General features: G+C 34.9%; 1 protein-coding gene across 1 annotated transcript in view; it reads left to right on the forward strand.

Annotated features, from left to right (window-relative positions):
- Positions 1-15,078, forward strand: part of med27 (mediator complex subunit 27) — an 82,615-nt gene that overhangs the window by 21,966 nt on the left and 45,571 nt on the right. The window contains exon 3 of the mRNA XM_051117471.1: positions 3,041-3,171. Coding sequence (XP_050973428.1) covers positions 3,041-3,171 — 131 coding nt within the window. The remainder of the gene's footprint in view (positions 1-3,040; positions 3,172-15,078) is intronic.

Here is a 15,078-nt window from a genome sequence, read left to right on the forward strand (position 1 = left end):
GAACTCTGTACATCTCTATTAGATCTCTATTAGATGTGCTAGATGTACTACTCTATACATCACATATTAGAATGCTTGTTGGTCCAAATGATGAAGATTAAAAGCCAAAGAAGATAAAAGCCAAGATTAGAAAAGCTGTCCTCTGTAAAATGACGAGCACACAACAAAAGGTTCAAAATGTATTGCTGTGGTATCGTGGAAAAATGAATTTTAACCACTGATTCTTCAGATCATCATCTTACGGCAATGAAAACAAAACAAACTTGCTTTCACAGCGCAGAACACAGATGTAAACATGCTAACTAGCGGAAGTGTTTGTCGGCAGGTCAGAGTGTTCATATTTCATGTCTTACCCAGTGATGTAGAATATAAAAAATATAACAACTCATTCTTTTAAGAGACGCTATCTTTATGTTTAATAGACTTTTTTTGAATAACAACTTTGCAGACTGTTTACATTGCAGGATAGCTACGTTACAAACATAAAAAAAAGCTATTTTTTGAAAACCCATATGACCTGCTCTTTAAGCATGCAGAATGACATCTGTAGTATCAGGTCTAGAGTTCTGTCACATCCATTCACATCTGTCCTGACTTGAGTGACATAGTGCTACACCTGTGCATTCTGGGTAGCGGGCACCTTTCACATGGTTTCATCACATGAGCAGAAGAGCTATTGACAGGCTTCTGCCATACTGTGACTTCAAAGCCAAAGATTTTACACGCGCCATGTTACGTTACATAGTAAGACAGGAGGCGAGGGGGAGGAGGTGGGCAGGAGATGAGGAGCAACACAAGGAAAACGTGATGGAGTACTATATGCAAGCAACTGTGCTTTCTCCCAGAAGAACAGATTGTTGACAAGATTGGAACTGTGCTTTGGGTAAACAATTCATAAAAGCCCAGTTAGGCTGTGATGATTTCGTTTTTACTTGTTTTGCTGTTCTTTGTAAAGCTGCAGAAGATTCTCTGGACACTCGTGTTCTGAGTTTCTGAATTCAGGGCTTGTTACAGTCACCCTGGGACTCAAATTTGACCTATTGGCCATGAATCTTTGAGTAGTTGCAGAAGGTCGATATGTTTGTGTAGATGGCCAGTTAAAGAGTCCGGTGTCTGGTGTTAAAGGGATAGTATTCAACCAAAAATGAAAATTCTGATTTTAATTACTCACCCTCTTGTCATTCCAAACATGTAAGATCTTCGTTCACGCTCGGAACACAAATTAAGATATTTTTGATGAAATCAAAGAGCTTTCTGACCCTGCATATACAGCAATGCAACTGACACTTTCAAGGCCCAGAAAGGTAGTAAAGACATTGTTAAAATAGTCCATGTGACGTCAGTGGTTCAACCTTAATTTTATGAAGCTGTGAGAATACTTTTTGTGTGCAAAGAAAACAAAAATAATGACTTTATTCAACAATTTCTTCTTTTCTGTGTCATTGACTTAGACACACGTTCACGGGAGTACCACGACACAGCTGTTTTTAACATTGAAAAATGTAAATCAGCGTGTTGGAATGATTTCTGAAGAATTATGTGACCCCAAAAACTGGAGTAAAACATTCAGTTTTGCCTTCATAAATTACATTTTAAAATATTTTCAAATTGAACTGTACAGGGTGGGCCATTTATATGGATACATCACACATCAAACTTATTGGGAATTTCACAAGAAAAACAATGGTGTGCTTGGTTTTAACGTAACTTTATTCTTTCATGAGTTATTTACAAGTTTCTGACCACTTATAATGTGCCACAAACAGGACGTTAATATCACCAACCATTCCCATTTTATTAAGGTGTATCCATATAAATGGCCCACCCTGTACTTTAAAATATAACATTAATTGTAATAAATTGTTCACTTCTGATGTACAAATATGGGCCATTCTACAGAATTGGTGCAAACTTCTGTCCCACAACCAAAAAACGCATTTAAAAGCATTAAAGTATTTCAATCTTAGATGTTTACTAAGATCCTTTTATTGTCTATTAAAACACACAGTAATATTTAAAATATCAATAAACTTAATATATGCAAAATCATTATTTAGGGGGTACTTGTGATTGGGAGGCTGTCCTGAACCCTATAACGGCTTAATTTAAACGTATGAAAATGTATTGAAATACTTCTTGCATATTGTTTCATTATTTATAAAAAAAAAAAAAAAAAAAAAAAACTTTCTGATTTTTTTTTTTTTTTTTTTTTTGAAAGCTTAAGATCATAAATGTAGGGGTGTAGCTAAAAATCAGTCTCAGCCAATGGATTAAAACTATTAAAGTTAAAATTCTGTAATGTGATGTGGTCGCTACTAAAACATTACTGTCACTACCGAAAATGTGCGGTCACGACCGAAACATTGGATGTTTTGTCAACAATAAAGTATGCTGAATTATGAACTAAGATGTTATGATGGTTTAATGTACAGTATATTCAAACTAATGAATCCTTAACTTTGAAATCAGTATGATCAACTTTTTGCCTTTTACATTTTTTAAAGAAAAATTGGTTTCAAAATACAACAAATCTCTTAAATCACACTTGAAATATTGTTAAAATTGTAATTATTTACCTCTGAAAACTTTTTAATAAAATTATTTACATGAAAAATGTAAGCTAAATCTTAATAGGTCAATTTAACTTTTCTTATTAAATTATATATTACCGTACTTTGGTATTGACAAATTTGGGAAGAGGACAAATATTTCAAAACTTTCTGAAAATAAAATATGAGAATTAACTGCATAATTACAATTACGTTACAATTTTCATACAGACAAAATTTGTGGGAAAAGACACTTTTTTTTTTTTTTTTTTTTTTTCAAGATGGTTCCGACTCTGACTTCCAACTCCAAATCTGTAGAATGGCCCATATTACATGAATTGTAATAATTGTTTACTTTTTGTGTACATATATATTATATATTGATGTGTATTCCAGATAAAGTTCAAATAAATGGAGTTAAATAGTCATAATCAGGCGAATGTGTTAATAATGCAGCCCTAGTACATGAACATCTGTTTTTCTTTCTGTAGTTACAGTACCATGCTGGTCTGGCCTCCAGTCTACTAAACCAGCAGTCCCTCAAACGCTCAGCCAATCAGATGGGAACATCTGCCAAAAGAAGACCCAAAGTCCAGCCCAGCACCCTCGCCCTTCCAACACAGTGAGTATGAGCTCATATTTTTAACAGTATCTCATAACAACAATAAAAAAGCACAACACAAGACCTGCATTCATGAAAACTAAAGTCACCAGCATCTGCTTGTCCATAGACCTATTGGGAGCAGGTCAGAGGTGACCATTGATTCTCCTCCTCTCTATTGGTTCATCTGATTACAGTGACAGAGTAGAATAGCTCATTGTCTTCCGTGGTGTCACTGGGGTCTTAGACCGTACGCTTTAATAATAAAGCACTGCGAGTGAGATTCGATGAACAGAGAGGAAAAGAGAGCATGGACTCTGGAGGGAAGATGAAAGACGGATGGAGAATGAACAGAAAATAAGTATGAAGGACTGATAGAAGAGACGAGAGCGGAGCCCAGGTGGTCTGTGTCCCTCTGAAAAGCCCACTGATGGGATACCACTTCTGTTTCTCCTTGCAAATGTGCTCTTTTTAATCTGATTCGGTTTATTTTCTTTCCAAGGTCCTTCAAAGTGATTGTTCATTTATTTCGAGTTGTAGTGCTCTCCTTTGCTCTGATGCCTGTCTGGATACTCGTAGCACAATGTGCTGTCCGATGCTGAAGGACAAGGAGAAGAAACAAACCTTTGCAATGTTTAACGTCTCTATATCTACTGCTGTGTCCAGAATCGCTCTATAATGTTGTCTGAACAACGTGAAAAATTGAATTCCATTTATAGTTATGTTTTTGAACCCAGATTTTGTAACCAGTCTACATGCACCAAAGTTATTTTGACAAGTTCCTAACCTCTTCAGAAATACTGCAAGGAAAATTATGCAAATTGGTAATGAGTGTAATGAGTGCAAAAGCAGATAATTCCACATTTCATGTTTCAGAGTTAAAAAAACAAAACAAAACACTAGTTTTCTCTTTGTAATCTCATCAGCTGACAATTTAGATGCCTGACAAACGTTGTGGTTATAGACTGTATGGTTGTGATTACACCCTTTTGCAAGGTTCTGTGAAAAAGTTTCAGCTTTTATTTTCCTTTTATGCTTTAAAGAAGATATCTCTGGTTCATCAAGTTCATTGAAATTATTTTCAATCGCATTTAGTCAGCTTTGATGAAACTCCTCTCAGCTAGCGTATCTTTTCTAAGTGACTGCCAGCCTTGTCACCTGACCTGAATACAGCGCGCTGATTCGCTAAAATGAACTTATCGGCTTCTGTTCACAAACAACAAGGGAGGTTGTCAGTTTCTGCAGTAAGAGGTGAAACTGCGATGCCTTGAAAGTGGACAATATCAGGTTTTTTGACAAAATGTGTTTAGGGTTTAGATCACGCTATGTGTAAAGAATATTGCACGGCACTCTACACGTTTATCGTTTTTTGCAAATGAACTCTTCAAGCGTTTTATCTTTCTTGAGTAATCAATATAATATAATCAATGTAATAAAGTAACATTATTTTAACTTAGAGGATTGTACATAGATGGAAAAAAAAATATGGTGAATTATTCACCAATACTCATTTATCACCTGAAGATTAGAGGTCAACCGATATTGGATTTTACCGATACCGATAAGTAGGTTGGACCTACTTGGCAGATACCGGTTAATCGACCGATAGTTTTTAAAATGGCTACTGAGCAGAAAATAAATAGTGCTCTTCTATTTAAAAAAAAAAAAAAAAAAAAAAAAAAAAGTAGCCTACTGAACCATACTTTGTAAATAAATAAAAATATATTAATATATTAATATATTAATATCTTTATATATATATATATATATATATATATATATATATATATATATAATATTTATATAGCCTATTGATCATTACAGTTAGTTCATTGTTCATTAATGTTAACAAAAGCAACTAAAAGTTTAAAATTTATCAGTAAATGTTTAAATTAACACACTCTAACAAGGAACAATACTTCTGTTGTATAACAAAGACTGTAGGGACTGTGCTGTATAATTGAGGACCTTATCAGCCGCTCCAGCAACGGATCTAACCCGAAAAAACTATCGGCATGGATTTTTGCCAATAACCGATAGTTCCGGCAATCAACTATCGGTGCCGATTAATCGGCAAAACCGATACATCGGTCGACCTCTACTGAAGATGACATATAATTAATAACATTGATGGTTTGATAGATTTTGGACTTTCTGAAACTTTACACTATTGTTTAAAGGTTTGAATTTCATAAGATTTTTTAAATGTTTTTGAAAGAAGTCTCTTGTGCTCAACAAGATTGCACTTATTTGATAAAAAAAAAATACAGTAAAACAGCAATATTGTGAAGTATTTAGTACTGTCAAACTAAATAAAGGTTTTTATTTACATAATGTATATGTTTACTATGTATATTTACTGTGTATTTATAAATACACCTACATGCATGTGTGTGTGTATATATACTGTATAAGAAAATTGTTGTTTATATATTAAATATTTATAATGTAAATTATATGAATATAAATATGTATATGTAAATATTTTCAAAATATACTGTATGTGGGTGTATTTATATGTACATAATAAATATACACAGTAACACACATTAATTAACAAAAACTTTTATTCTGCTTGTGATTAATTGCGATTAATTGTTTAACAGCACTGGAAGTATTATTGCAGTTAAAAATAACTATTTTCTTTTTGAATATATATTAAAATGTAATTTATTCTGTGATGCAAAGCTGAATGTTCAGCATCATTACTGCAGTCTTCAGTGTCACAGGATCCTTCAGAAATCATTCTAATATGCTGATTTGGTGATCAACCATCATTTTTATTTATGTATTTTCATCATTATTATCAAAGTTGAAACAGTTGTATTGCTAAATAAATTAGGATACTTGTTTCCAGATTCTTTGATAAATAGAAAGTTTTTATAACATTGTAAATGTCTTTACTGACACTATTGATCAGTTAAATGTGTCCTTCCTGAATAAAAATATTAATTTCTTTAAAAAAAAAATGTAGTGAGACCAAACTCTTGAACCTTAATGTAGATATGAGTTGTACTTGACTGGAAATAGCTGCCCAGGAGTGTTACCAAAATTGACAGCAAGTGTACTGAATGGTTTTTAAAAAGGTGCTTAGTTTTTGTTCCACTATGTGTCCACTATGTGGAATTCAGTATAGGGAATAGTAAGTAAATGAGAGAATGATCTGTTCAGAAGGATGTTTTTGGAAAGGCCTCAAACGCAACGTTTGGTTTTTCAAAATACCACCTATACACCCCTTAACCTGCAGTTTCCATATAATGTCAGTACATGAAAAAGCTTCCCTAAATGTCAGAACCGCTGGTGTTGATGCCATTTTTCCTGTTTTTTGTTGCACCAGGCTGCTCAGGTCACAAGCAGGCGCTCGACAGGCTGAATTCAGTGGATTTGTTTTCATCCATCCGCACCAAAAAACATTAGCAGTACAGTAAAGTGAGGTGCTCATGACAAATCTGCTTTTAGGTGACTGAAAAAGTGGCCTGAACCTGACTGGCCCATCAGTCTCCAATACACTGTGTATCTTTAATACCACCGTGCTGTTTTTCGGATGGGAGAGGAAGTTGAACGTAGCAAGGTGAACAGAGACAGCGGCTCCTCTGTCAACCGTCATTGTCCTGATGAATTTGCCGTTTCTAAAAGGAGCGGCGCATGAATTATGCAGCGCAACCTTCATGCGCGTTTGCTTTTATGTTACTTTTTTACGTCCCAGCGTTCTGTTTGCGTTCCTACCCGGCATTGCTGCTTACTTAAATGAGTGGACCGACAAGAGAAAGTAATCCTGTCCCAAAACCAGAAGTTTCTAAATGCATACTAATAGATGTTTACAGTGTAAATAAATGATAATGTGATAAATAATTACAGTTGTAACTGGCCTAGATTGTGTGCGCTAACTAATTTGCAAGCAAAGAGATACCCAGTCGTGGGGACTGAACATTTTATAATGATAAAAAGAAAATGAGTAGAGGCCTAAAGAACTTTCAGAATAATCAAATCAACAAACCAGACTCTCTATTGATTCATTTATTCATTCAGTCTGTTATAATCATTCATACTGCCATTAATGAACCAGCAGGAGTTGTTACAAAATGATTTGTTTTAAAATCACAGCATATTAAACTAGCCTGATAATTTAGGCCCAGAGGAGAGTCAGAATGATAGCAGGTCCCATCCTGTGCATTCATCGCAATATTAATCCTGTAAACAGTATTACACAGCCTTTACTCATATAAGCTGGCTCAAAGGGATCGTGTCTGCAGCACTTGAACGCTTTCCCACCAGCTAAGTAGACAGCAGTTATATGATTTGATTAATTCCTTGTAGTACTTTATGTAATCTGTCCCTTTTGTGAACCGTATGAGCTAGTTATCTTCGAATCAGATAATGAAATGGCTAATCAGTGAGTTTTCCTGAGTCATAGTATATGTACCGAAAGTCGCCGTGGTCAGCTCAAGGTGACCTTTGTTTTCGCCGGTCGGGGCTTTCTGTTGCTTCTGAATCCTCAGGATATGAGACTGCCGCTCTCCTAGGATCAATGCGGAGTGCTGTTGTCATTTTAGTGCCTCCTGCTCCCATCGGCCAGACAGGCAAAGCCACAGTTACTGAACCGAGACTAATTCACCAATCCACCCTCATGAGACCTGCAGATTTACTTTACATGTTACTATAATTAACGGCCACGACAAGCTGTGTCTGTCATACTCCTTTCAAATTGCACTTAGCCTAGATTTCTAGTTTATTGTAAGTCATTTAATTAAACGACAGCTAAGTCTGTATTATTATTAATTCATACTATGTGATTGGATTACACTCTGTTTAGATTAACATTTGTCTATGCTTTTTTGTAAAAGTGTTTAAAACTGTGCCAGCCTGAGGAGATGGGCTTCCCCAGGTGAGTCTCCCAAAGGCTTTTCCCAAGGTTTTTTTCCCCCCTTATTTTCTAAGAGAGTTTTCCTTTCCACTGTTGCCTTTGACCTGTTCACTGGGTTGTTTGTAAGGTGCCATTCTTTGCAAAGATGCTTTGAATTCAAAATCAAATTGCAGTCATAAAGTGGCAATAATATTTAATTTACAAATTTTAGTCTTGGTACTCATGTAAACATATGGTAACATGCTGTTCAGAACTGATTGGAGAATGACTTTTCAAATTCCTTTCTTTTTAATTGAGTTTTATGTGAGTTTGAATCCAAGGAAATAGAAATGAATTGTGGAAAAGCGGAGTGAATGTGTTTAAAAGCTTTAAAAAAGAACGTTTATGAAGTATTGAAGTTTGAAGGTTTATAGGATAGATAGATGGAAGGATAGATCGATTGATAGGTAGAATTCATATATTTAATTTTTTTCAGATTTGATGGATGGATAGAATTCATGTATTTTAATTCATGTATTTTAATTTTTTCATTTTTTTCTTATGTTTGAACACTAAATTAATTGATAGATAAAATATATATATACATATATATATATATATATATATATATATATATATATATATATATATATATATATATATATATATATATATATATATATATATATATATATATATGAATTTATTATTATTTCATTTATTTATTTATTTTTTTTTTTAGAAAATTTTGTATTGATTGATGGATGGATGATAGACAATTCATATTTATTTTTTTCTGATACTTTATGTTTGGTGGATGGATGGAAGGAACTGAATAACTAATGTTCAGAAAGCCACCTAATGGAATTATATTTATATATTTAATCATATTTAATAAATACATTTTTCACATTCAAAATTAACTGAATTGGTCAATTAAATTAAATTTCCTGTTATTATGTTGAAAGTTGACGTGCCACGTGGCAACATCTAGGGCCCTGTAAAACCCATTTTATTTTTCCCCAAATTTCCAAATGACTTTTTTCCATGGTAATTTATCTGGGTTCCGTTTTTTTACTTTTTAATTTTTCTAGACTCTTAATCTCAATTGTTTTAATCGTTACATTAAAAATAAATGTATCAAAAAGAATGCCTAATAGGTTGTTTGCACATGACGACATTGCTGTGGCGCGAAATGCAGCTGGAGGGCAGGAAGTGATATTTCTCCATAGGAATCACTAGCAGAAACTCAAAAATGCCTATGTTTTGTGTTGTTTATGGATGCTCAAATCGGTCAAACCGAGAAACCACAAAATATCTTTTATCATGTATGAAAATCTGCTGTTCATAAGGGCGGAAAGGCAAGGAATTGACTGAAAAGCGCAGGAAAAAGTGGCTTGTAAACCTCTGTCTGTGTTCAGGAGGAGAGTCGGATAATGCTCGTGTGTGCAAATGGTTAAGAAAAGATATAATAATGTTAAGATATTAATAAAGAAATATATAAATATATACAGGGTGAGACAGTGAGAATTCACCTAATGCTAAACGCCACACGTAGACACAATGTAAGATATTGTATTTGTAGTTCTGAGAGCGTCATTGATTATAACGGAACATTGTGAGATTGGGATAAACTGAAGTGAGTGACAGCTTTTTAGTGACTATATGGAAGCGCTATTTGCTCGCTTTCTATAATCAGATCGGAATTTGAATAAAAGTTTCTCTTTACGTGCTGCTAACAGGACCAATAGCCACAAAACCCTGCACATGCAGCAAACTTTCAGGAGTGACTGAAAAAGCATAACGGATGAGATGGAGGAATGTCTGTACTGTACAAGAGAAATGTATAAACAGAAAATCACAACATATGTTGGATGTGATCCTTATGTTATGAAGAGGAGTGATTTTTCAACTAAATTGAAATAGCTGCCTCAGTTGTCTGTCATCGACGCAACTAAGCCTGATAGCAAACAAACTCTTTCGAAAGCGATTCCCACATTTATATGAAGGATGCAGGATATATTTATTTTCAAATTCTGAATTGATTATAGCATAGAAAGCGAGCAAATAGCGCTTTCATATAGTCACTAAAAAGCTGTGACTCACTTCAATTTATCGCAATCTCACAAGGTTCAACTGTAATCAACTGCAAATATAATCTTATTTGCATTGTATGTATGTGGCATTTAGCATTGAGTGAATTCTCACTGTCTCACCCTGTATCTATATATTTCTTTATATCTTAATATTTTTTATCTTTTATTAACCATTCGCACACACAAGCATTATCTGATTTCTTCTTCTGACCGCAGACGCAGGTTTACAAGCCACTTTTCCCATTTTTTTTTGTCAATTTCTTGCCTTTTCCATCTTATGCAACAGCAGATGTTCATACACGATATAAAATAAATTTTCTCGATTTGACCGATTTCCATAAACAACTGAAAACATAGTCATTTTGAGATTCTGCTATTGATTCCTATAGAGAAAAATCACTTCCTGCCCTCCAGCTGCATTTCGCGCGTCCTCAGAATCACGTGATTGCAAACAACCTATTATTTGAAATCATGACACTTACAATTAAAAAGCAATTTATTAAGAAGTCTAAAATTACATTTTCAAGGCCCTATGAAATACTTTTTTTCCCCCCTCAAATTCAGGGTTTTTTTTTTTTAACAAATTTTGTTTTTCATTAATTTATTAAGTAATTTATTGATGTTTTATTATGTTATTGTGTTGTGTATTTACATTTTTGTTGTAAATATTCCTTTAAAATAATGTTTTAATAATTTTATTAGTAGTAGTGCTACTCATTGCGTGAAGTAATATATTTCTGTCACAGTTTCTTCAAGATAAATCAAACTTTTATTTTGATGGGTTGCTGTGAAGACATTTAAGTTTCTGTTTGTATCTGATATGAAATCTGATATGCTCATGAAGTGTATCTCAGAGCAGTTCTAGAGATTATTTTTGTGTTCATGTACTTGTATATTGAGGAAGCAGAAGCAGAAAACACAGTGAATGTCACTTTTCAGTACGTGTGTAGTAAACGAAACGCCACGTTTGCGTCATTCATTTACAGATGTGCAGAACATGCAGGATTTAATTTTAAATAGTATTTGTGGCTTAATATTCACAGACAATAGTTGAAATTGCATTTTAATTCAAGTGTACTGACCTACTTTGATTTATTCGTCCCAAAATTGGCAAATTACGTTACATTCCACCTCACTTTACTGTACTGCTAATACAGTAGATTCCATTTCTATGACTGGATTCTGCGATTCCATCCGCGTTTTCCACTTTGCGGAAATCATAGGGCCCTAAACATCCACTCAAACTAAAGTAGTGAATTATTTTAAATTCACTATTTTGTGATATTGTTATAAGTAAACTAATATGATTTCCACACGTAACATTTCATTCTTTTTTTTCTTTATTTTAGCATGTATTTTGATTGGTTATTTTGGACTATGTTGTAACATGAATATCATGAAGTGCATCCAGACTGTTTCATGTTCAATCTCCAGATTGAAGGAAGTGCTGGTCAAGATGTGCCTCTTTCCTGTGCTGCATTGCAGCAAAGCTTCAGAGTGAGCAGAGTGTTATGAAAATTTTAGTCATAGCTGATCCCTGATTAAAGGAAAGCTAGGAAGACAGCACTCGTTTATCAGTATTCATCTCACCCTCACATGCAGTCACAAGAAAGGGCTATTTGATCACTTTGTATCATCCATCACACTGAGAGAGCAATGTTACCCCGTTACATCAAGATGAACAAAGTACACGCATCTCCTTTTTTGTGCTCCCCTGACACTGACTTCCTGCCATCCTCAGGGGTGTCTAAGGATGCCCTTTCTTGTGGCCGCAACAGTTTTTAAGCAGTTGGTGTGTAATCCACTGAAAATGTTTCATCATCTGGATGATAATCTGGCGCATTAACATTCAAATCACACTACGCTACATCCTTAAACTGTGCTGCAGAACCTATATGTCCACCGAACATTCATTAACTTTGCATTTAGATTACAAGGTTGGTAGAAAAAAGAAAACCAACATTTGCGTCTTGCTCACAGAATCTCATGGTGTAATCATTCACATCCTCAAACAGCTCTCACTAGTACCTTCAGATCAACAAAAGCCCAACACTAGTGGATTTTTGTACAGTAAATGTCTTTTCAGTGTAAATTAGGGCAAAAATGGGAACAATAAAGGGATAGTTTATCCAAAAATTCTGTTGTTATTTATGCTTTGACAATTTTCATTATTTATGCATTGGCATACAGGTTTGGAACAACATGAGTGTGAGAAAATGATGACAGAATTTCCTTTTTTGGGTGAACTATCTAAATTTATTAGATTTATTTAACTATGTTAAATTTATGATGAAGAATAATTTTATGTGTACCAACCAGGCCCGAGGGTTTTGTGCCTAGTTTGTGGTACCTGGTACTAATGTATGCAGCAATCAGAATTAGCCATTTTAATGGAATTATTTGCATTTAAATAACAAATATTGTTTTTTTAGGGGTTCAAGTGCGTAGCGCTGAAACCCTATTGCTATTGTTAGTAAGGATCAGCAATCCCCATCTTAAACTAATGGGGCAGACCAAACTGTAAGTCGTAGAGACTTGAAACTTGGAGGGATGGTAGTACTCACATCACTCTGCCTGATGGTGGTGCTACAGCAGTCGAAGGTACAAAATCGCACATAACTCCTGAACTGTTAGTTGTAGGCTCAGGTGTCTTATATCGTTGGAATCTTTGGCTCACGCCTAAATTTTCTGCATTTCGAGATTTTGGATTTTTTTATAAAACCCACTTTTGCAAACTAGTCCTAGGTTTTTCACTCGACTGGAACCAAACCAGTGCAAGAACATTCTCTGGAGAGTAAATGTCAATAATTATCAAAAAAGAAGTTGAACTTTCAACTCACCGTCATAAAGAGACACCAAAACTTTCAAAATGGGCAGGACCACTTTCACTAAAATAGCTAGAACTTTTGAACGGAGTGAGTGATCTTTGCCAACTCAGAACACTTATGTAAGAGCTCAATCTGAGGTCACATAAAAAAAAAAACAATTATGGAGCTTGGCCACTTGGTGGCACTATAAGAGGGAAAAATATAAAAGTGGATACAACTATGCAACCATTTGTCTGATCAACATGAAAATTGGTGTGCACAGTCTTGGTCCAAAGTGCCACAAGTGTCTATAAGGACATTTACTTATTTCCAAAAACACGGCCTAAATGAAAACTCAAACGTCATGAAACTAGGTGAGCACGTGACAGGTGATTCTAAACAAGCATGCAAAGTTTTATGGAAATCAGACCATAGGTGGTGCTATAACAGTTAAAAAGGCTTCAAAAGCACTGTTTCTGTGATAAATGACCTTAACTTAAAGACGAGGCTAATATCCATCTCCATCTTCACATCGTACAGTTGAGTTCATCCTGTAGGACCACTGCTGTCAATTGGATTGTTCTTTAAATATTTGACATAATTTAAAAAAAATACTTTTGCAAACTCCTCCAGTCTGACCGTAAGTGGCACTATAACAGTCATAAACAGTAAAAATATTGATTTACGTTGTTACGGGCTTGCTAAATAATATGTAAAGTCAGCTAAGTTTACAGCTTTGTAAGTTTACCTTGGTTTAAAATTTCTGTGGTTCAAGACGAGCAAAGATAGCTGCTCACTATTTTTCCTAAAGGCTAGCTTGACTATCATTTGATACTTTTAATTGAGTTGCTACTAGCTTCCTCAACGGTGCCTGAGACATTACACCTGGTCAAGTAAGTAAACTGCACTCTAAATGGTGAGTTTCTACTGAATATTTTAATCCATAATGAAGCCATCACTGGCAAAATGGCCCATGGTGCCTTGCTGATTGACAGTGTTTCAGCACACTCAAGGTCAAAGCATACAGCCACATCTTTTTCCATTGGATTTCTTGACCTTTCTTGGTCCAGTCCTGTACAGTGGAGTGGTATAACAGGGCAGATGGGTAGTAGACAATTAAAAACCTGTTCAGAGAGACGGCCCGGGGCAGGGCCAGAGGGAGGGACTTTAACAAGGACCTTTAAACACTGTGGTTTCAAGGCAGCCAAGCACCAAATGTGAGTAAATATTGGCTTTGGTGAGTAAATAAAATGCCAGTTTGGCAGGAACTATGAGAAACTGCAACATTTCATAGTTTAGGTTGTATTTTTTATTTATTTGTTTTACTGTTCATCTAGAATACCACAAGATAGATTTGTAGAGTGAAATATTTGTGACATTAAGCCACCAAAACAAAATATATTATGTGGAATAAATTCATAATATGTTTTGATGTTGGTTTTTGACAGGTAGAGTTTGACTGTGACGCAAAGACTATGCGGTCACAAACATGGCAGTTTTGCGAAGAAAATAGCTTCATAATTCTGTTGCTATATGAAGAAATTGTAATTTTTATGGAAATAATTCTGGTTGATAAATATTCATTGCATGTTGTTCATTTTCACCATTGGGAGATGTAGTTTTGGGTCCTGTAGTGCTTTTGACTGATTTTACACATTCTTGACCATATCCTGGACCACAAAATCTATGCAGGCAGGTATTGACTTTACAGAGCGAAGACAGTGATTTAATGAGTGTACAGTTGTTGATGTGCAAGTAATGTTCGATATGTTAATCTAAGCTTCGCTGTGCCTAAAATCCATTATGAGACTCATGCTCTGCTTGGCTTGAGAAAACAATCAGAGCCACAGAAGGAAAAAAAAAAAAAAAAAAACCTTTTCTGTGAGTCCAGCAATGATGAGTTAGTTTGCATGGAGATTAGGTAGGTTTCACTCCAGAGATTATGAGTTATGAAGCATGGATATATTAAAACATGTCTTGTCTTGTAACATGCCGACACCCCTCTGTGGTGCCAATGGAGATGTAATTGCTAACCCTATTTGGTTACATCCCAGACATTCTATTGCCAATAAACCACCTATGCCAGGAATAAAATAATTGCTTGGCTGCAGTGTCTGTGATTGGCTGGAAGAGCAGGTTTTGGTTCATGTGAGGTTAGCATGCAATATCGCATGCTTCCCAT

This window comes from Labeo rohita, chromosome 8 (genome assembly GCF_022985175.1).
Source record: "Labeo rohita strain BAU-BD-2019 chromosome 8, IGBB_LRoh.1.0, whole genome shotgun sequence".
Lineage (NCBI taxonomy): Eukaryota > Metazoa > Chordata > Actinopteri > Cypriniformes > Cyprinidae > Labeo > Labeo rohita.